General features: G+C 45.4%; 1 protein-coding gene across 1 annotated transcript; it reads left to right on the top strand.

Moving 5' to 3' along the window:
- Positions 1-591: 591 nt before the first annotated feature.
- Positions 592-20,964, top strand: LOC148687426 (uncharacterized). Its single transcript, XM_088660700.1, has 6 exons — positions 592-869; positions 4,534-4,641; positions 9,872-9,958; positions 16,266-16,435; positions 18,080-18,183; positions 20,693-20,964. The coding sequence occupies exons 1-6, from the start codon at positions 677-679 to the stop codon at positions 20,847-20,849; spliced, it is 819 nt and encodes a 272-aa protein (XP_088516826.1). The 5' UTR covers positions 592-676; the 3' UTR covers positions 20,850-20,964.
- The last annotated feature ends 2,259 nt before the right edge of the window (positions 20,965-23,223 follow it).

Genomic DNA, 23,223 nt, shown 5'->3' with positions numbered 1-23,223 from the left:
GTACAGTAGTTGCCTAGAGTGCCTGCTACACTGCAGATGATTCTTATCCAATGTTGGGAAGATCTACTTAGGCTAGGGTTGTCATCCAGCCAGAATTTTCCAGACATAGCCGGAATACCGCAGTCGGAAGCAGTGTCTGGGCAAAGAATCGCAAAAAAAATGTCCGGGAAAACCTGATTGGCAAACCATGTTGCTAGTGTTGTTTTCGGCTATTTTCCTTAAAAAATAGCTCAGAAATCTATCTCTCTCTCTTTTTTGGGGGGGGGGGTTCAATTTTGCCAAAAAACCCTCAACAACCTTTGTGTACGGATGTTCACTTTTTGAAATATGGCAACCCTAACTTAGGCCATCCCTGAATTTTCAACCTCAGCTTCTCATTATTGGAGCTTAAACTGTTCCCTTTTCACAGTGAGTGTTTTTATTTGAGAACTTAAAAGAACAGTTAAAAATCTGTTAGGCAACTGCCCCTCCTTTCCCACCTTCTCCAGATGATTCCCCCCCCCCCCGCTCAGCTGTCGCTCAGCTACCACCAAATGCTAGGGGGTCCCTCTGCCTATTGGGTCCTGAGCGCAGCACCCAAATTCCCTGAATAGGCAAAAGGCAGGGGGCTTGATGATGAACTTGCCCCTCGATCTGTTGTCTTCATGGGTATCTCTTTCTTCTTGTCATTGGAGCCATGGCCCCCAAGAAACCCCCAGCACCACCAAAGGGAGCGGCGGCGCCACCACCAAAGGGAGCACCGCCACCACCACCACCACCAGCACCGGAACAAAGTGGCATGACACCGCAAAAATTAAAGACGATATGGATGTGTATTGTCGGGACGGTATTGGTCTTCGGGACCATAGCTGGAGTGATGGGCCATCTCTGTAAGTTCAACTCTGTCTGCTGACACCTTCCTCAACTCTGTCGCTTGGTTTTTCCTGCTGAAGGACAGAGGGTTGATCAAGGGAACAGAGGGTCGCCCAGTGAACAGGGGAGGAGGACTGGGCACAGTTATGACGTGTCTGTTGGCACCTCCACCGGGCAGCAGGCTTGTTGAAGGGGCCCTTAGCATATACAGACACTCCAAGCACCCTTCTTTTCCAGGGCTGGATCTACGCTGAACTTTTAAACGTTATTAGAGCGATATTAGATATATCGTTCTAAAACGTCACAGGACATACTGGTACGTTAAATAATGTCCCTTACCTGGTTTTTGTTGGTAACAACACAGTTTCCCTATTGCCTGGTTCCTGGTTGCTCTGCAGAAACCTCTGGCATCAGATTTTAATAACACATTGTTAACTTTGCAAGCAAGACGTAATGTGTCCATCTATGTTATGGAAAGCAGTCCTTAACTCTTCCTATTTTTATAAACCACTAGTGTTGTTCAGCCTGTTTAGAAAACGGGCGCTAGAGGATATGTGAGAGGGAGCACTCTCTCTCTCTCTCTCTCGCTCTGCGCTCTGCCGCGGGGCGCGCCAGGACCGCAAGTAAACAAACTCGCTATCCTGTCGTGCCCCGCAGCTGAGCACAGAGAGGGAGGGAAGGCCGTGGCCTCGCCGCTCCTCTTACGGGCTCCTCCGTCGAGCGCGCGAGGGGAAGGCGCGAGGGGAAGGCGCGAGGGGAGGCGGAAGGCGGAGTCCGGCGCCTGGACCTAGCCGCCTCCCTCAGCCATAGTGCGCTTCGTTGCGGGCTTCGCCTAGGACGACGAGGGGGAAAGCCTGGCCGCCGGAGCCGCAGCAGCAGGAGCCGGAGCCCGGGGACTGGGAGGCTTTGGCGGGGGTGACCGGCTGCCCCGTCAGCAGGAGCGCCACTACCAGCTCAAACGGGAGGTGACAGGAAGGAGACCTGTCCTCGCTGGACGCACACACGTGCGCGCTTCCCCCCCGCCAACGCTCAGTCCAGCCAGGAGCGGCGGTTGGCAGCCGCAGGGAAACGGTAGGTGGGGGGGGGGGAAGAGCGCGCGTGTGTGTGCGTCCAGTCTCTGCTGTCCAATCCCTGTGTCTCTGGGGTACATGCGCAGTACCCCAGGGACACACGGGACAACTTGGACGCAGGGACAACTTGGACTTTATTATATAGGATGAGTGTATATCCACCATGGGGACAATCACAGATTTACAGAAGCCGTCCTGGATTCTGACTTGATCCCGGAATGTCCCACTTTCCCTTAGGACGTCTCTATTTTCACTGGAGAATTGTTGGAGGGTGTGCCGTTATGTGACGCCCAAACCAAGGAGAAAAGTAACTATACAACCTTTAGAAGACATCTGAAGGCAGCCCTGTATAAGGAAGTGGGGTTTTTAAAAAAAAGTTTACTGTTTTATTATGTTTTTATATCTGTCAGAAACTGCCCAGAGTGTCTGGGGCAACCCAATCAGATGGGTGGGTATAAATAATAACATTATTCTTGTTGTTGTTATGGAACAGGACGTCCCTGTTAACATTGGAGAAATAATTGTATGCAAGTACCACTGGGCTTGCTCATGTGCATGCACAGGAGATATGGCTCGCCCAGGTGGCCCCCTGAAGTCACTCATACTTTGAGGGGCTCATCTGAACCCCCTAAACTGATGTAAAACTTGTCTGATGTCAAACTCCTACCAGCCACACCCCCTCAATGCCTAGCTGTGCAGCCTGGCAGTCGGGGGGCGGGGCGGAGCTGTATTTCAGTGGCTCATTTATGATATCTTGCATGGCACAATCATTATATACCCCGAGGCTCCAGCCAAAAAGCTTTCCCCTTTAACCAGGCCTTGGGCCTTTAACCACCTGTGGCCTAATAATAATTATATGGGGTGCATGTGAGCAAGACTCCTTCCAGGATCAGAGATGATGACTGTATGGACCAGCTGCAGTTGAGCAGCTGTGGAGCAATCACTTTGCAGACCTCAGTGCTAAACATGTGGATATCACATTTATACCTGAAGGAGCATCTCCACCCCCATCGTTCAGCCCAGAGTCTCAGATCCAGCTCCGAGGGCCTTCTGGTGGTTCCCTCCCTGCGAGAAGTGAGGTTACAGGGAACCAGGCAGAGGGCCTTCTCGGTGGTGGCTCCCGCCCTGTGGAACACCCTCCCATCAGATGTCAAGGAGAGATGAAACCGCTGGGTGGGGTTATCCGGTGGTTTGGAGTATATTGTCAGCAGTATGTTGATGATACACGGCTCTATTTCTCCTTTACATCTGCAGGTGAGGCAGTAGAAGTGCTGGACCAGTGTCTTGCCTCGGTAATGGACTGGATGAGAGCCAACAAAGTGAAACTCAATCCTGATGAGACTGAGGCCCTGTTAGTAGGTGGTTCCCTAGACCAGATCACTGGGAGGTTGCCTGCTCTTGATGGGGTTACACTTCCTCTGAAGGAGCAGGTTCGTAGCTTGGGGGTACTCCTGGATCCTTTGCTGTCACTCAAGGCTCAGGTGGCCTCAGTGGCCCTGAATGCCTTCCATCAGCTTCGGCTGGTGACCCAGCTACACCCCTATAGGGACAGGGGTAGCATAACTACTGTTGTCTATGCTCTGGTAACCTCAAGGTTAGATTACTGCAATGTGTTATACATAGGGCTGCCTTTGAAGATAGTTCGGAAACTTCAGCTGGTGCACAATTCAGCGGTCAGGTTGCTCACTGGACAGCAAGATGGTTTGAGTATATTACACAGATCCTGGTCCAACTGCACTAGCTACCGATTAATTTCCGGGCCCAATTAAAAGTGCTGATTTTGACCTATAAAGCCTTAAATGGCTCAGGATCACAATACCTCAAGGACCGCCTCTATCCATATGAAGCTACCCGGACCCTGAGATCATCTTATGAGGCCCTCATTCGTGTGCCTCCTCCTCGAGAGGTCTGGAGGGTGGCAACACAAGAACGGGGCCTTCTCTGCAATGGCTCCCCATCTATGGAATGCTCTCTGCAGGGAAGTTCACCTGGATTCTCCTTCTTTGGAGGTTTTTAAGCAGAGGCTGGATGGCCATCTGTCATGGATGCTTTAGCTGAGATTACTGCAATGCAGGGGGTTGGACTAGATGACCCTTGGGGGACCCTTCCAACTCTATGATTCTATGATCTCAGGCTGGGTAAGCTGGTAGAGGGCTTTGCAGGAGTCTCTGAAGAGCTACTACCTGTTGAGAAGACAGTCCAAGGCTCGGTGGAACATGGCTCAACCTCCGAATATGGCAGTTTCATGTGCTTATGGCAGGGGTCAGCAAACTTTTTCAGCAGGGGGCTGGTCTACTGTCCCTCAGACCTTGTGGGGAGCCGGACTATATTTTTTGGGCAGGAAATGAATGAATTCCTACGCCCCACAAATAACCCAGAGATGCATTTTAAATAACAGCACGCATTCTACTCATGTAAAAGCACAATGATTCCCGGACCATCCGCGGGCTGGATTTAGAAGGTGATAAGGCTGGATCTGGCCCCCGGGCCTTAGATTGCCTACCCATGGCATATGGGGTTATGGGGGGCAGTTGTTTGGGGGCAGGTTTCAAGCAGCTTAAAGTTAGGCACCTGGAAATCTTAGTTCCCCTCCTTATCTTAATAACTTTAGATAAGAAAATGCAGGCAGAAGAAGAACATCCCCTCGAACAGCCGGTGTCCAGACTCAGAGGCTCAATGGCCGCTTCATACAGACGCCCTAAGCTCAATTACGGAAATGGTAAGTGGGATAGGAATAACTATTTATTTCCGATTCTGGTTTCGAAATGCGGGGCGCGGCACAGTTTCCATAGCTCCGAGGAGTGAAAAGAAAAGGCGGAAGTCTCCTGAAGAGACAGATGTGGAATTTTGGCTAGCCTTTATAGGAAGTTTGTGGTTTCTGTGTATATAGCAATTGTTGTTGTTGTTGTTTAGTCGTTTAGTCGTGTCCGACTCTTCGTGACCCCATGGACCAGAGCACGCCAGGCACTCCTGTCTTGCACTGCCTCCCGCAGTTTGGTCAGACTCATGTTCGTAGCTTCGAGAACACTGTCCAACCATCTCGTCCTCTGTCGTCCCCTTCTCCTAGTGCCCTCAATCTTTCCCAACATCAGGGTCTTTTCCAAGGATTCTTCTCTTCTCATGAGGTGGCCAAAGTATTGGAGCCTCAGCTTCACGATCTGTCCTTCCAGTGAGCGCTCAGGGCTGATTTCCTTAAGAATGGATAGGTTTGATCTTCTTGCAGTCCATGGGACTCTCAAGAGTCTCCTCCAGCACCATAATTCAAAAGCCTCCATTCTTCTATTTTTTTAAAAAAGTTTAAAATCCCCCAAAGTAATCTCCTACTCTCAGACCAATAATTTCAGGGTTGCCCAATTCTGAACTCTCAGCCATCAAATGCCTGGGTAAAAAAAAGGAACATATTAAAAAGCTATCCTAGAAGTAAACCGTGAGGGGAGGGCTTTTCACAAATGGGGCTGCCACCGAGAAGGCCCTGTCACGGGTCACAACTGGGCAATCAGGGTTGTTAAACTGCTGGACCTCAACTCCGCAAGAAATCCTCGTCCAGACCCATTAAAATATTATTCAAACTTTTACTTGCAGAACTCTTCAGAAACAGAACATAAGCATTCTAGGTACACCCAAAATATCCCCACAATGTATTGTGCTGTCCAACCGAGACCCAGCATATTGGAAAATATGAAATGATCCAGACACACCAGGAAACAGGTCTATCTCGGCTCACAGCCTCCATTCCAGCCTCTATTGACCTTAGGCTGCTTCAGGAGAGCTTTGTTTATATCCTTGTTCCATGGAGTCTGGAAGACAAAAGACTAAAGGCAACTCCCTTCAAAATGGAGATTTGCAACCAAATACCTTTGTCACCTGATATACAGATAAGGTTTACAGATAGAAAAACCTCAAAAATCACAACTCTGTATATGGAAAATAAGAGAATATTAAATGTATTGTACACAAAATATCAGAGTTTAACATGTATGATACTCTGATTGGTATGAGCTTAAACAACATATTGGTATATCTTGCAAGGGCGAGATGACCTTATGGTTGAGCGTTAAGTTGCCTGTGCATGTAAGTGTAATACTTGAATATTTTGGATTATATTAGTTGGCCTTTTGCATATGGGAATGTATTATATGAGTCATTAACAGAATGTCATGTATCATTTAGCAATGTACTTGGACCGACCTGGTGAAGGGTGACGAAACGCTTAAGCTCATACCAATTGGAGCATTAGTACGTGTTATATTGCGGTATTAACATGTGTACAATAAATTGAATATACTCTTATTTTCCATACACAGAGTTGTGCTTTATGAGACCTGTTAAAAGGTTATGGCACTTATATGTTAGCTAGCAGAAAACGACAACTAGTTAATTATCAGCTCACCAAGTTCACTTCTTCTGTGAAAAAACCCCAATGTTAGCAATAGACATTTAGCCACTTTCCATTTTAAAAATTCATTAATGCACACACATTTTCATTTCTGTGTCAATTAAACCAATTATCCTCCCCTAAAAGGCAGGCTTGGCTGCCATTCTGAAGATGCTATTAGAACCACTCTGTTGTGGTGTACATTTTAGAAGGACTCTTTTGCTTTTATTATCTAATTAGGATTCTGGCTTCTATGGGATTTTTTTTGTTTTTGTTTTGTTACAGATAATACCTTCAGTGCTTGATTATTCTAGATTGGGGGCGGGGGCGGGTTGTGAATGCATATACAGTATAGACTTCTGACTCATTAACTTCCCTGAGGATCCCACTTTGTGAGATACGAAGGTGGGCTACATGTTTAGGACTGTCATACATCCAGATTTCCCCAGACATGACTGGGATTTCATTTTTCATTTTTACTTTTATTTCTGCAGTTTTAACAGCTTTATACACACATTGTACAGCAGGGGTCAACAATTTTTTTCAGCAAGGGGCCGGTCCACCACCCCTCAGACCTTGTGGGGGGCCGGACTATATTTTTTTGGGGGGGGGGAATAAAATGAACAAATTCCGATGCTCCACAAAAAACCCAGAGATGCATTTAAAATGAAAGCACACATTCTACTCATGTAAAAACATGCTGATTCCTGGACCGTCCGTGGGCCGGATTTAGAAGGCGATTGGGCCGGATCTGGCCCCCGAGCCTTAGTTTGCCTACCCATGTCATACAGTATCAATCACTCATCTCTTTCCCTAAGACTTCCCAATCCATCTCTCTGTGGTATGCTAGGGACATCTGGATGTGCTGCATATCCTAACATTTCACCCATTATCATTTGAAGTCTTCCTCTTTTGATGTTATCTGCTGCTCATATGTTAACTCCTACTTGTAGGTTAAATTGTACATTATACCCTCCACTCTTCTCTTTAACTCATCCTTATTCTTTAGTTTCCTGGTCACGGTGACTAATTCTATGTATTCTATCAGTTTGTCCCGCCAGATTTCCTTCGATGGTATCTCTGCTTCTCTCCATTCTTTCACATATACTGTTCTAGCTGCAGTGATCATGTACAGAAAAATACTGAGTGCCTTTTTGGGGGATAAAATAAAAAAATTCCTTCCAGTAGCACCTTAGAGACCAACTAAGTTTGTCATTGGTATGAGCTTTCGTGTGCATGCACACTTCTTCAGATGTTATCACCTATTATCCCTAATAGAAAGGCCTCTGGTCTTTTGGGAAATGTGAGTTGTAGAATCTTTTTTAATTCTGTGTGGAACAGTTCCCAATACTCTCTAAAAACTTTCTAGATTAATTTATCATCCTTTCCTATTACATTTTTTTCGAATTCTGAACTCATTTCTGCAAATCCCTTTTCCTTATTATCTCTTTTAAATAAGTACTGAAAGTACTGAAACCAATCTATAGTATGATCCAAAATCTATTCCCCCCCCCGCCCCCAGGTGAACTCTTTAAACTCTTTAAGGTCTTTATAAGTGGCCCACTTCTCATCCATGTTCAACCTTTTCACTGAGACTGCCTCTGTTGGTGATATCCATCTTGAGTTTTCTCGCTAAAAGATCTTTGTGTCTCTATCAAACCATGTATATACTTCTTCTTATGACATGGTTTTGGGAAGCTTGATATGTCGTAGTGCAGATATGCATGCCATTCAAAGTACAGATCAAAACCTTCTAGGTCTAAAATTTTGGTATCTCTTAGCTCCATCCATTCCTTCATCCAGCACAGGCACACTGCCTCATAATAAAGTCTGAGGTCTGGAAGGGCAAAAACTCCTCTGCCTCTTACGTCTGTCATATTTTTTATAATTATTTTTTTTGGGGGGGAGGGGTTCTCCCCTGCCAGATGAAGTTTGCCATGCCTTTCTTCCACTGTTTGAAACATTTTGGGCTATTTATTACCGTGAGTGTTTGAAATAAGAAGATCATCTTGGGCCAAACATCTTTTTATATTGGATAAGTTTTATCCTTCCTTCACTCACACTAGTAAGTGATGTAGTAGAGCAGATTCCCCTCAATATAGCTGGAAGCTAGTTTGCAGAATCATTTGAATCTCTTAGTTAATATTATTTCCTGGTGCCCCCTTTGATCCCTCTTAAAAGAATAAAGGCACCAGAGTCTTTCTGAGTAAAGTGACAAAAGGTTTACTCACATTTCAGTTCACAATATGATCCCTGAAAGGCAGGCTTTACTTGGGGAGTAAACTGTGAGTTCATCTCATAAGGAGACTGAACTCATGTGCTGCTGGCTGAGAGCCAGCAGACAGCAAAATTACATTAAGATAATAAAAGGGCTGCAGGAGAGCAGCATGGCAGCAAAAGATAGAACAAGAGAGCAAGTGAAGCAAGAATAGATGGAACTGGACTGAGAAAATGGCTGCGTGACCCAGCTCTTTTATGCAGTTAGCCAGAGCCATGCCCATCTCCCAGGTCACATGCAGGGGGAGGATGCTCCAGACCAGCGGAAGAGAAAGTTACCCTGACTGGGTGTCCCCCTGCCTGTGCCCACTCTAGGGAAATAAGGAATGCTGCATTTGACTGCTCCAATGGATTACGTCCCACAATTTTAACATACGTTATCCTGGAAAAGGTTTAAGTTCTTCTTTGCTGATATCCATTTTCCCAAATATTTTAACCCCCCCCCCCAATTTTAATTCTCATAATATTCTCGAGTCTTTCTTTTGCCTTTGAGTGTAGATTTTTAAGTATCACCCCCCCACCTTATTTACATAGAATCCTGCTAAGTTACCAAATTTTAGTTACAGGTAGGTAGCCGTGTTGGTCTGCTGTCAAAACACAATAAAAATAAAATAGGAAAGTTTACTTCCAGTAGCACCTTAGAGACCAACTAAGTTTGTCATTGGTATGAGCTTTCGTGTGCATGCACACTTCTTCAGATAAGACTCTGGAGAATCTGAAGAAGTCTGCGTGGTATCTGAAAAAGTGTGCATGCACATGAAAACTCATACCAATGACAAACTTAGTTGGTCTCTAAGGTGCTACTGGAAGGAATTTTTCTATTTTATTTTGCTAAATTTTGTTATAGTTTCTATTGTCCTTGGGACACTTTCCATTGGATTTTTCAATGTCGACACAATGTTGTCTGCAAGGTTTTGGCTTTGTACTCACTCAGCCCAACCTTAATTCCTGTTATTTCATCATTTCCCCGTGTTTCTCTAGTTAACACTTCCAGTGTTAGGATTAACAACAATGGAGACAGGGGGGAATCCCTGCCTTGTCGTCATTACTTGGATTTCAGTGGGGGGGGGGAGGGAATTTCCAAAAGGCAGCACTTTGGATCTTAGGCAAATCCATTTAAAAATTGTGGGGTTTGGGGGGCATTTTTGTCAAAATAAAGCTAAACAATTTTGGGGTGCCCTGCTTTTTTAAAATATGGCAACCCTATAACATGTTCAAATGAAGAAGCAAATGTGTCTGGGTCTGGGTCAGGCTGGTGTTGAAGAAACTCTCATTCTAATTTTGGGAATACTTTCAGCCATAAAGTTATCAGAATTTGCTGTGACATTGTTGGACACATTGAAAAGCAACCAACACGAATTTGCAGAGCAGAAGAAAACCTACCGTGAGTATCTGCATGTCTAAATACGGGGCACACTTTGAGAATGCAAGGGGGCAAATGGATATGGCGGCATGCCAGAAACTGAAAGGGTGGAATGCTGGAATTGCAAAAAAGGGGGGGGGCACACCCTTATCTGCCACAAAGATTAAAAGCCACATTGAATGAGCATTAAATGCGGGTACAGAGCACAAGCTAAGGGAAGGAGCTGGGACATATGAGTGTTCAGTCTCAGCAGCTTTCTCTTGCATTTTACCCAGGCCCTGCTCCGTCAATTTTGGTTTCTTTCTTCAGCTTCTCAGTTTCCCACATTCCCATGGCAGTTTGCATTTATTTAAAACAGGTTGTCATGAAAATGCACCAGCATTTCAGCGCATGTTTCTCCTCAGCATGCCCAGTTTTGCTTGCAATATTGCTGAAGATGCATTTTATTTTATTTTTGCAAAGTAATTTCCTCTTAAGAGGATGCGTGTTTTTTGTTTGTTTGTTGTTGACATCGCAAACATAGGCATTTCAACGCCCCCTTCACCCTAGTCTGTGCCTTTTCCCAAAGTTCCTTGGCTGGCAAACTGCATTTCAAAACCCAGAGGAGTGTAACTTTTGAGGAATGGTTGTGTTTCAGGTCGTTTTGGAGAGTGCAAATCAGGCAGGTTTGTCTTTAAATCAAATCCCCTCCTCCACCGAAGCAACTGCTTGGGGAGCCACAGGTCTGGCAGAAAAGCCGAAGCGTTGCAGGCAATGAGGTGCAGCGTAGTAGCTGTGTGATGCTAAAATTTGGCACCCCTGCACCTCTCGCACTCTGTTCTACAGTATTGCTGTGGTGCCCCTGCCCCCCTGCTGACAACCAAGTTCAGTATGTACAAAATACAAGTCCTACCATATCTTGTCAGTGCCGTGCTACATTCTTTTCTAATTTCTTCATCTTCTGTCGTATTTTTTCTGTCTGTCGTATTCCCTAGAAGAGTGGCCTGAAATAATCTTTGGGTGAAACAGGGAATCCAGGAATCCTTGTCTTGTCTGCCTGTGCCAGCATCCAGCAGTGCCAGGTTCTTTTGTCTGCCAACCCAATCATCTTCATTAGACACTTAGACATAGCTGCCAAGTTATCCCTTTTTTAAAGGGATTTTCCATTATGCTGAATAGGCTTCCTCGCGAGAAAAGGGAAAACTTGGCAGCTATGCACTTAGAAGATTATTTCACGCTACTCTTCTAAGGAATACGACAGACAGAAAAATATAAGAGAACATGAAAAAATTAGAAAGGAATGTACCACGGCACTGACAATATAGGACTTGTATTTTGTACATACTGAACTTGGTGGTCAACTGGAAAGCTACATTTTAATATGTTATGTTGCGTTGTTGATTCTGACATTATAAGAAGCTGTATCTGTCAGGAGTATGGGCAGGAGTCAGGCTCTGGGGCCTGTAGTGCTTTGCAGGACTGGGGCCTGCCTCAGCTTGTGCTGGAGAAGCAAGGAGTGGCCACTCAGGTGAGGCCACTTGATACCTCACTGCACCTGGTGGCAGGAGCTGGGAGGGATAAAAGCTCAGCATTTCCCTTCAGCTCTTTGCCACAGCAACACTATCCCTGCCTGTTTGCATCTGGCCTCTTGATCCTTGCTCCTCGGACCCTTGCCTTGCCGACGTCTTGATCCTTGCTCCGTGGACCCTTGCCTTGCCGACGTCTTGATCCTTGCTCCGTGGACCCTTGCCTTGCCGACGCCTTTATCCTTGCTCCGTGGACCCGTGCCTTGCCGACGCCTTGATCCTCGACCCTTGTACCTTCGCCTTGCTTCTTGTTCCTTGAACCTTCACCTTGCTTCTTGTTCCTTGAACCTTCGCCGTGCTTCTTGTTCCTTGAGCCTTCGCCTTGCTCCTTGCTCCTTGGACCTTTGCCTTGCCGACGCCTTGCTCCTTGACTCCCAGACCTTCGGCTCTGCCTTGCTCCTTGACCCTGTGACTGCCTGCTGCTGGACCCTCAGCCCTGCACCTGTTCCTGCTTCTACACCACTTCTGGTCCTGACGCCCGCCGACCGGACCGTGACAGTATCTAATTTTTGAGAAGTAGTTTCTAGTAAATAATTTCGTAATTGTTACCATGAGGCCTATTACGTTTATGTGTTTTTTTTTCAATTGGATTTGCGTAATACAGTATAGGCATTCTGGTGGTTTTTGGTTTGTGGTGCCCCCTGCAGCATGACACCCAGTGCGACCTCACCGGCATAGCTGCCAATTCTCCTGTTTTCCCCGGGAAATCCCCGTTTTTCCAGCTGTTCCTAGCAGGTATGCTCACCGGGCACGCTAACCTCAAACCACCTCTGTGTGCCCAATGTGATTTCTCCAGTGAAGAACGAGTCCTAGCTACTTGTCAAAACTTGTGCATGAGGCCGATCCGTTAGGCCCATCAACAGAACCGTAGCTAAGTGATCTTGCGCCCCTGGCAGAACCGTCCAGATTGCGCCCCCCAGCCACTGACAAATGAGCTCTTCTTTCTGCCTCTTCTCCAAACCCATCTCCCCTCCACCCATTCAATTCACCTTCTATTTAAAACCATTTCTTATGAGGCAATAACTGATATTTATATTGATGGACATTTTTTTAAAGATGATTTTGCACCCCCCAATCGCCTGCGTCCCTGGTGGGGGCCCACCTTACCACCCCCTAGCTACGGGTCTGCCCGTTGCCACATGTCACCTCGTTGCTGAAGTGGCAACACTGACTGCTGACTAAGACCCTGGAACAGAGGTTTTCAACCTTTCTGCGTCCATGGCTCTCTTGACCAACTGCATTCTTTCTGCAGCACCCCTGTGGGGCACAGGAGCCCAGTTATGTCACCCCTTGCCTGCAGAGCTGGCAGCCCCTCGCCCCTTTTCAAACACCTTTCCTTGTGGAGTGTTCCCTGAACCTCCTCTCCTCTCCCCTCTCCTTGGGAGTCCTCCAGGCCCCTCATCTCTGAGCCCCCACCCCAGAGAGAGGTGCCTCCTCACGCCACCCTTCAGGGCCCTGGGAAGAATAATAGAATCATAGAGTTGGAAGAGACCACAAGGGCCATCCAGTCCAACCCCCTGCCAAGCAGGAAACAGCATCAAAGCATTCTTGACAGATGGCTGTCAAGCCTCCGCTTAAAGAAGGAGACTCCACCACACTCGGTCCACACCTCGGTCCAGTATACCTGAAGGAGTGTCTCCACCTCCATCATTCTGCCCGGACACTGAGGTCCAGCACCAAGGGCCTTCTGGCGGTTCCCTCGTTGCGAGAAGCCAAGTTGCAGGGAACTAGGCAGAGGGCCTACTCGGTGGTGGCGCCCACCCTGTGGAACGCCCTCCCAACAGATGTCAAAGAGGAAAACAACTACCAGACTTTTAGAAGACATATGAAGGCAGCCCTGTTCAGGGAGGCTTTTAATGTTTAATAGATTACTGTGTTTTATTTTTCTGTTGGAAGCCGCCCAGATGGGCGGGGTATAAATAATAATAATAATAATATATTATTATTATTATTATTATTAAACTCCTTGGTAGCAAATTCCACTGCCGAACAACTCTTACTGTCAGGAAGTTCTTTCTAATGTTTAGGTGGAATCTTCTTTCTTGTAGTTTGAATCCATTGCTCCGTGTCCGCTTCTCTGGAGCAGCAGAAAACAACCTTTCTCCCTCCTCTATATCACATCCTTTTATATATTTGAACATGGCTATCAAATCACCCCTTAACCTTCTCTTCTCCAGGCTAAACATACCCAGCTCCCTAAGCCGTTCCTCATGAGGCATCGTTTCCAGGCCTTTGACCATTTTGGTTGCCCTCTTCTGGACACGTTCCAGCTTGTCAGTATCCTTCTTGAACTGTGGTGCCCAGAACTGGACACAGTACTCCAGGTGAGGTCTGACCAGAGCAGAATACAGTGGTACTATTACTTCCCTAGATCTAGATGCTATACTCCTATTGATGCAGCCCAGAATTGCATTGGCTTTTTTAGCTGCTGCAAACTCATGTCAAGTTTGTGGTTTACCAGGACTCCTAGATCCTTTTCACATGTACTGCTCTCAAGCCAGGTGTCTCCCATCCTGTATGTGTGCCTTTCATTTTTTTTGCCCAAGTGTAGTACTTTACATTTCTCCTTGTTAAAATTCATCTTGTTTGCTTTGGCCCAGTTGTCTAATCTGTTAAGGTCATTTTGAAGTGTGATCCTGTCCTCTGGGGTGTTAGCCACCCCTCCCAATTTGGTGTCATCTGCAAACTTGCTCAGGATGCCCTCAAGCCCATCATCCAAGTCATTGATAAAGATGTTGAATAAGACTGGGCCCAAGACAGAACCCTGTGGCACCCCACTAGTCACTACTCTCCAGGATGAGGAGGAGCCATTGATGAGCACCCTTTGGGTTTGGTCAGCCAGCCAGTTACAAATCCACTGAATGGTAGCATTGTCTAGCCTGCATTTTACCAGCTTCTTTACAAGAATATTATGGGGCACCTTGTCAGCCTTGCTGAAATCAAGATAGGCTATATCCACAGCATTCCCTTCATCTACCAGGCTTGTAATTCTGTCAAAAACTGAGATCAGATTAGTCTGACATGTTTGCATTTCACCATCTTCTCCTCTAAGTGACCCCACTGTTTCCTTGTTCTTCCTTTTGCTACGGACATACCCCATAAAAGCCCTTTTTGTTGCTTTTAACCTCTCTGGTGAGCCTGAGTTCATTCTGTGCTTTAGCTTTTCTGACTTTGTCTCTACACGCTCTGGCTATATGTTTGAATTCCTCTCTGGTGATTTCCCCCCTTTTCCATTTTTTGTACATATCCCTTTTAAATCTTAACCCAGTTAAAAGTTCTTTAGATAGCCACCCTGGCTTCTTTAGGCACCTTCCATGTTTCTGTCTCATTGGTATTGCCTGAAGTTGTGCTTTTAATGTCTCCCTTTTAACAAACTCCCAACCATCATGAACTCCCTTCCCTTTTAGTATTTCTCTCCATGGGATCTCACCCAGCGTTTCCCTAAGTTTTCTGAAGTTGGCTTTCTTAAAGTCTAGGATTTGTGTCTTAGTATGCTTGGTTGCTCCTTTCCGCTGTATCATAAACTCCAGAAGAGCATGGTCACTCCCACCTAATGATCCTGCCACTTCTACCCCACTAACCAGGCCATCACTATTGGTTAGGACCAGATCTAAAATGGCTGATCCTCTTGTTGCTTCTCCCACTTTCTGGACAATGAAATTGTCTGCAAGGCCAGTGAGGAATCTGTTTGACCATATGCTCTTGGCTGAGTTTGACATCCAACAAATATCAGGATAGTCCCCCATTACTACTATCTCACTTCCTTTTGAATGCTTGGCCATCAGTTCCAGGAAGTCATCATCTGTGTCCTCAGTTTGGCTTGGGGATCTATAGTAAACTCCCACAATGAGATCACTGTTATTTTTCTCTCCCTTAATTTTGACCCAGATACACTCAACTTGGCTTTGAAGTTTTAAATCCTGCATCTCTTCACAGGTATACACATCCCTGACATATAACGCTACTCCTCCTCCTTTCCTGTTTGGTCTATTTCTCTGAAATAGATTGTATCCCTCTATTTCTACATTCAAATCATGAGACTCATCCCACCAGGTTTCAGTGATGCCTATTATGTCGTATTTAGTTTGCTGTACCAAGAGCTCAAGTTCATCTTGTTTATTTCCCATGCTCTGTGCATTAGTATACAGACACTGAAGACCATTGATCATTCCCCCATGTCTCTTATTTAAGGATATTTTCCTCCCTCCACTAGGTCTGCATGCTGTTTGCTCCATTTGGTCCTTGACATTTGGATGATCATCTTCAGCATTTGATAGACTCCTACCTTCAGGACCACTGTCTCCCTCCCCCACATAAGTCAGTTTAAAGCCCTCCTGATGAGGTTTTTGAGTTTCATGGCAAAAACATTCCTTGCAACCTTTGTGAGGTGCAGCCCATCACTTGCCAGAAGTCCGTCTTCAAGAAACTGCAGACCGTGATCTAAGAATCCAAACCGTTCCTGTTTGCACCATTTGCAAAGCCAGTTGTTCACTTCCCCTATTTTTCCCTCTCTCCCTGGGCCATGTCGTTCAACTGGGAGGACAGATGAGATGACAATTTGTGCATTTAATTGCTTCAACTTCCTGCCCAGAGCCTCATAATCACTTTTGATCTTCTGGAGGCTATGGCTTGCAGTGTCATTGGTTCCCACGTGGACCAAGACCACATGCCCCACACCACACAAGGGATGAACAGGGTTTTGAACACAACGGATCACAGTCCATGCTCCATGCAATAGCAGCATTTCTCTCTCTCACTCATAGAAAATATCTTCAAGAAAGATACTAAAATGTCTAAATCTGCTGGTACCTGGAAAACTTTTGGGAGGAATCTCTACTATGTTTCAAAAGGAAGAAAGACTTGGTATGATGCGGAGAACTTCTGTATGTCTAGAGATTCCCACTTGGCCTCCGTCTTAAGTGATGAAGAACAGGTTATATATATTTTTCTTTCTCTCTTCCACAAAGTGGTCATCCCCTCTAGTGCCCAATCCTCCTGTCAACCTTGGTTGTTCTTGCCCTCACCTGCAAATATGTTACGATCTCTTGCAGCTATTGGCATGGCTGCTTCGGTTTTGTTTTAAATAATTTCTATTAATTTTCAATTACAAAAATCCAATATGCGCCAAATTATATTAATACCAAATAGCAATACCAATTCAGATACAAATCAATTACATAGCCAATTATAAATGTTGTATGGCTTCCCACGTGGGTCTGGTTCCCTTTAGTTCTGACTCCAGACTATTGCTCAAACCAAATGCAACCTATTCTTGATAAAAATCCCTTATACCACAGCTACAATGATTAACTTCAATTCGTATTAAAACATATAGTAGTTAGTAAATTTGCAAATGAAGTTCTCCATCGTCCTGTGTGAGGTTTAAATTTCCATCAGTTGTTCCTTTATCAAATATTAAGTCCATTTTAATTAATTCCCAATCTCCTTTTTTGACTCAGAGTTACCCTGGAGAGGTCTCTCTCTTTGTTCTCAACTCTTCTGATGCGGCTGTAAAATTCCACTTTTGATTTCAAACAGGGAGTCAGCCAATGTTCCGCCAAAGTCCTGCCTGCCAGGCCTCCAAGTTCTCCCCTCCACGTCCAGTCGAAGCAATTAATTATAATTATTTGTAGAAGAATGATCTGGTTCCCCGCCAGAGCCCCGGCAAGTCTTCAAAGTCCAGTCCCTCTTCCCCTCAACGAGGGGGCAAATGAAAGAATTAACTCTGCAGAAGTTCCAAGCCATTTTTATAAGTATTCCAAACATTATTCCCCCCCCCGCTCACACAGTCTTGCCAAATGTCATCTTCCAATGTTCTTCCCCAGCAGCAAAAGCACTGAGATAATTAACATGATTTTAAAATGCATTTTTAATAATAATATTAATCATAATTTAATTGTGCTCAAATTATTTTATTTAATACTCCTCCTTTATAAAATAGCATTAAACACAGTGGACTGCCCAATATTTAAGTTCTGAAGCTTTCCCACTCTTTCCACACAAGGAAGCCAGGCTGCAGTCCTACACCCACTTACCTGGGAGGAAACCCCATTAAACACAGAGGCGTTTACTTTTGAGTAGATAGATTGATATATTATCATACTGTAAGTTGACTACACAGTGAATTCTTAATAGCAGGAGACGTGCCTAAGCCTCTTTGCAAAGTTGTCACATTCTGCATCTTTGCTTACTATATGCCAAAGTATTTGTAGAAAACCACTTGTAGGGAGTACCAGATCTCAGGTGAACCCACCACAGGAAATATGCGCCCTGGTGATGAAATGAATAAATAAAATAAGTAAACATCACCACCGAATTCTTGGGCACAAATGAAGTGGTGCCACAGAGCCGATATAGGCACCAGACAGAAGTAATATTCTCTTTTCTTCCTCTCTGCTCTCCGCCCCCCCCATCACCAAGGAATTTGACGCCCCAGCATCCCCTACAAGTACATGTTGCCAAGCACCTCGCAACAAGTCACAGCATTCGAAGTGCAGTTCCTTAGAGCCACATTGCTCAGGCTTAGGGAGGTGAATTGGGGCATTTTGACAGCTGAGGTCGCTCCTTCTTTCCACAGAATTACATCACTTCTCAGCTCAGAGACCCCGCCTGGATTGGTTTTACAGATGAAAGGGAGGAAGGCAATTGGGAATGGACAGATGGCTCCAGAGTAATAAAACAGTAAGTCTAAAAAAAGGGGGGTATTTCAAGAGGTGTTAGGTCAAGAGGTGTTACTGTCCTTGGGCATGTAAGGAAGTTAAGTAATCTGCTGTGGTGCCTTGCACATGCATGTTGTCACACGTGTGGTGCTCCCCCAAACTAGCCAGGCCAGCCAGGCTGACTCATCCACCCCACCCTCCACTTCCAGCTCTACCTTACCTAGGAACAGGGGGAGCAGAGATGCTTCACCCTGCATGTCCCCGGCAGAGACCACCAGTGTGCTTTCTGGGACATGCAGAGTGATGGCGGCTAGCAGATTGAGGTTGAATCCTGACAAGACAGAAGTACTGTTTTGGGGGGCAGGGGGCAGGCGGGGGCGGAGGACTCCCTGGTCTTGAATGGGATAACTGTGCCCCTGAAGGATCAGGTGCGCAGCCTCGGGGTAATTTTGGACTCACAGCTGTCCATGGAGGCGCAGGTCAATTCTGTGCCCAGGGCAGCTGTTTACCAGCTCCATCTGGTACGCAGGCTGAGACCCTACCTGCCCGCGGACTGTCTCACCAGAGTGGTGCATGCTCTGGTTATCTCTCGCTTGGACTACTGCAATGCGCTCTACGTGGGGCTACCTTTGAAGATGACCCAGAAACTACAACTAATCCAGATTGCGGCAGCTAGACTGATGACTGGGAGCGGCCGCCGAGACCATATAACATATAACCTGAAAGACCGACATTGGCTCCCGGTACGTTTCCGAGTACAATTCATAGTGTTGGTGCTGACCTTTAAAGCCCTAAACGACCTCAGCCCAGTAGACCTGAAGGAGCATCTCCACTGTTGGAGAAAGTGAAAGTTATCAACGCAGCAGCTGGGGCATAAGGTGAGAAACCTGTCTGCCCACTGGCATTTCAGCTGCGTCACAAAAAGAAAGTCTCCCGCTGCGCCTTTCTGCTTTCAAAGTCTCTTAAAAGCTTTTTTCCTTCTCAGTTGAAATAGCAGAGTGTATAGAGTGACTCCCATGGACTGCAAGAAGATCAAACCTATCCATTCTTAAGGAAATCAGCCCTGAGTGCTCACTGGAAGGACAGATCGTGAAGCTGAGGCTCCAATACTTTGGCCACCTCATGAGAAGAGAAGACTCCCTGGAAAAGACCTTGATGTTGGGAAAGATGGAGGGCACTAGGAGAAGGGGACGACAGAGGACGAGATGGTTGGACAGTGTTCTCGAAGCTACGAACATGAGTTTGACCAAACTGAGGGAGGCAGTGGAAGACAGGAGTGCCTGGCGTGCTCTGGTCCATGGGGTCACGAAGAGTCGGACACGACTAAACGACTACAACAACAACAACAACATAGAGTGACTCCCAGCTCTGTAAAACAGAGAAGATTTATTAAGAGCTCCTCAGCCGGGGCTTGTTAGGTCCATCTCGGCTGAGAGCAGCGACAGGACAGAACAGGAAATATACAGCGTTTCAAATTACACAGAAATACAATAGCACATAGCATTTCCGGATGCATGAAACGTCACAGGCCCCCATGATGCAGGGCGATTGCTGAGCTATTAACCCCCTCAGCTCACATCCACCCCCATCTTTCTGCTGAGGTCCAGCTCCAAGGGCCTTCTGGCAGTTCACTCCCTGTGAGAAGTGAAGCTACAGGAAACCAGGCAGAAGGCCTTCTCGGCGGTGGCGCCTGCCCTGTGGAACGCCCTCCCATCAGATGTCAAGGAAATAAACAACTACCTGACTTTTAGAATCCATCTGAAGGCTGCCCTGTTTAGGGAAGTTTTTAATGTCTGATGTTTTATTGTGCTTTTAATTCTGTTGGAAGCTGCCCAGAGTGGCCAGGGAAACCCAACCAGATGGGCGGGGTATAAATATATTGTTGTTGTTGTTGTTGTTGTTGTTGTTGTTCACACACTAATTGGACACTTGCAAGTTGCCAAGTGCCGTTTGGTGCAATCTCCCTTCTTTCCGAAGAAAGGAGAAACAGAGGCAACTGTCACATAGAGCAATTTTCTGGGGTGGGATTAAGGGCCACGGAGAAGGAGTCAGGCAGACAGAGCTCAGCCATAGGGCCAGGGCTGGCCTACCCATGGTGCCAGGTGAGGCAGCCACCTTAGGTGGCAGGATCCCCAGGTAGATCTTTATAGGGCACAACTTACCAAGATGTTCTGCCCAAGGACTGCTGAAGTTAACATGCGTTCCTTTCTCCCCCTTTTTTTGTTACATTTTGGCCCATCTAGTCCAGCATCCTGTTCTCACAGTGGCCAGAAAGATGCCCATTGTGAAAAACCTGCCTTTGGTGGCCCTCTCCTTGGTGAATCTGTCTAGTCGTCTTTTAATAAGAACATGCAGGAATTTGAACATTAAAAAATGTGGCTCTCCTCCCCACATAGAATCCAAAAGTGTCACAGCCCATTTTGCCTCAACAGGTCTTGCCATCTCTCACATCCTCCTCATTCTGTTGCCTTGGTAGATCCATCCTCTCCGCATGTCTTGGATTTAATGGAAGTCTTTCCTCTCTGTCCCAGGTATTGGCATGAGGAATACACTTTCTACACAGAAAGCAGGAGAAGCCTGGAGAAGGACTGCACCTCCATTGTGCCTTCGCTGCCTGGAAATAATTGGCTCGATACCTATTGCCATGAACTACGGAACTGGGTTTGTAAGGAGACCGTAGAAATTTAAGCTGGCCAAACCTGGGCCAACACGTGACTGAAGACAGAATGGGTTTCACCCCATGGTTCAACTTCAGGAGAAGTCTGCTTAGAAAGAATGAACAGAAATAAACTATTCCACACAAGCCTTGTTCTTTGTGCTCCCTGAAACCAAGAGAGTTGAGAGGTTGTTTGCTATTATCACTTGGGTGATGGGTGCTTCGGAAGGGTTGCCATTCTCTCCCTCTCTCCCTCTTTTTATTTTTTTATGTTTTTCCAGTTTTCTGCTTACACATCATGTTTTCCTATTGTACATTATTTCTATACAGACTTCCCAATCCAACACTCCAAGGCATTCAAGGTATACCTTGTTTTTGCTTCATAATACGGTAGATACTTTATCCACCCTATTTTTCCTCGTTCATTCCTTCATTGTAGTTGACCCTACCTGAAAGTTGATTTTGGTGTCATATCTTTTAAAATACACCCCCAAAGCATTCCCACTCACCCCATGTCTGCTAGTCATTCTGGTTCCTTATTTTGGCTGTCATGCTTGCTAGTTCGACAAATTCTATCAGTAGAGATTTCCCTCTCTTTTCAATTTTTAGCATATGCTATACAATTCTGCCTGCTGCAGTTGCATAAAGGAATAGATTACATGCCTTCATTGGTATCTTGTCACAAATTATGGCCAGCAAGAAGTCTTCAGGTTTTGGGGGGAATGTAAATTTCAATATCTTTTCCAGCTTGTCATAGGCTATCTCCCAGCATTCTTGGGCATGTTTACACAACCACATGTGAATTAAATATCCCTCCACCTCTGAACATTTCCAGCACAAATTAGACCTTCTTTTGTACATTTTTACCAATTTTCTGGGTGTCGGGTACCCACCTATAGAGCCTATCTTTCATGTTTTCTTTTATCAAATAGCAGGCTGAAAAATTCATGGTTTTGCTCCATAGTTTATCCCAGGCTGAAATTTCAATGTTATGTCCAATGTCTATTGCCCAGTGTGTCATTGCAGCCTTAACCATTTCATCTTTGGTTTCCTATTCTAATTTTATATTTATATTATATTTATATATTATATATATTATATACCGTACTTTCCCCATGTATAACATGCCCCCGTGTATAAGTTGCTTCCTACTTTTTGGGACTCCTAATTGAGGAAATGTGGGGAGATTGCCTTGAGTTGTTGGGTTTTTTTTGGGGGGGGGAGATTGCCCAGAGTTGTTGAGCTTTTTCTTTTACAGGAAGAAAACGCCAATTGCCCGCCCAATTGCCGCAGCAGACCTTGACCAAGCACCCACCAAGCACCCATCCCACCTCTTCACTATCCCCCTAGTTTAAAAAAATATTTTAAGGTAAAAGAACCTAGTCTTATACACAGAAAATTACATTAATTTGTTGTTCCCTTATACCATTTCACCCCCAAATTCTTAGCCTCCTCTTTCTTTATCCTTTTTAAAGACCTCATTTAGTTGAAAATATTGAAACCAATCTGTAACCCAATTTGGAATCCCTTCCTTATTATTATTATTATTATTATTATTTTACAAATCTCTCAAATTAAGGAGATCCTTATAAGTACCCAAATTCTTATCCAAATTTACCTTTTTCACCGCCCCAGCCCCAGTAGGGGATATCCAATCAAGGGTCTTCCTTTCTAGAAGATCTTTGTGTCGTGCCAAAACACAACACAAAGACCTTCCTAATTATGTGGTTTAGGAATCCCTTATGCAGCTTGGTTTTTCCATAGTAAAGGTAAGCATGCCATCCAAAAGACAGGTTGAACCACTCTAGGTCTGGGATGTTTGCATTTTTTAGTTCCACCCATTCCTTCATCCAACACAAACATGCCGACTCGTAATACAGTTTGAGGTGTGGGAGAGCAAACCCCTCTGTTTGGAGAGGAAAAAGCAATAGAAAAATAAATAAAGTGTAGAAAATAGGTTAAAAGATAAAGATAGAAACAAATAAGATGCTGAAAGAAAAGGGTTTTGATTCTTCATATGTCCACTGTATAAAACCAATATTTGCTTCATCCAATCAAATATAACACCCAAGAAAGCCACTTTTTATAAACAAACATGTTCAACCCTCAAATGGTGCTGGAAACTTTCTGCAGTTTTAAAAGTTGTTCCTGGCTTTGTTCAGGGCTCTTTCTCTTCCTTTTGTTGGGGGCGGGGCGTGACTTTGTTGCAGAAGATCAATAAAGATGAGTCTTAAAGAGCCTGTATTGCTTTCTTTTACCTGGTTTTCATCTCTGTTTTATTTCTCTGACCGAGAGTGGACCTGTCATTCATCCTCAATGATGCCTTATCCTTTAGTACTGTAACTTTTTCTTGGTACACTGGATCAATTCATTTCAGGCTTCCCTTCCCTGCTTCTTCTTCTCTGG

The sequence above is a fragment of the Zootoca vivipara genome, chromosome Z1 (assembly GCF_965207765.1).
Source record: "Zootoca vivipara chromosome Z1, rZooViv2.hap1.1, whole genome shotgun sequence".
In the NCBI taxonomy this organism is placed as follows: Eukaryota; Metazoa; Chordata; class Lepidosauria; order Squamata; family Lacertidae; genus Zootoca; species Zootoca vivipara.
This window is presented reverse-complemented; position numbering and strand designations above follow the sequence as displayed.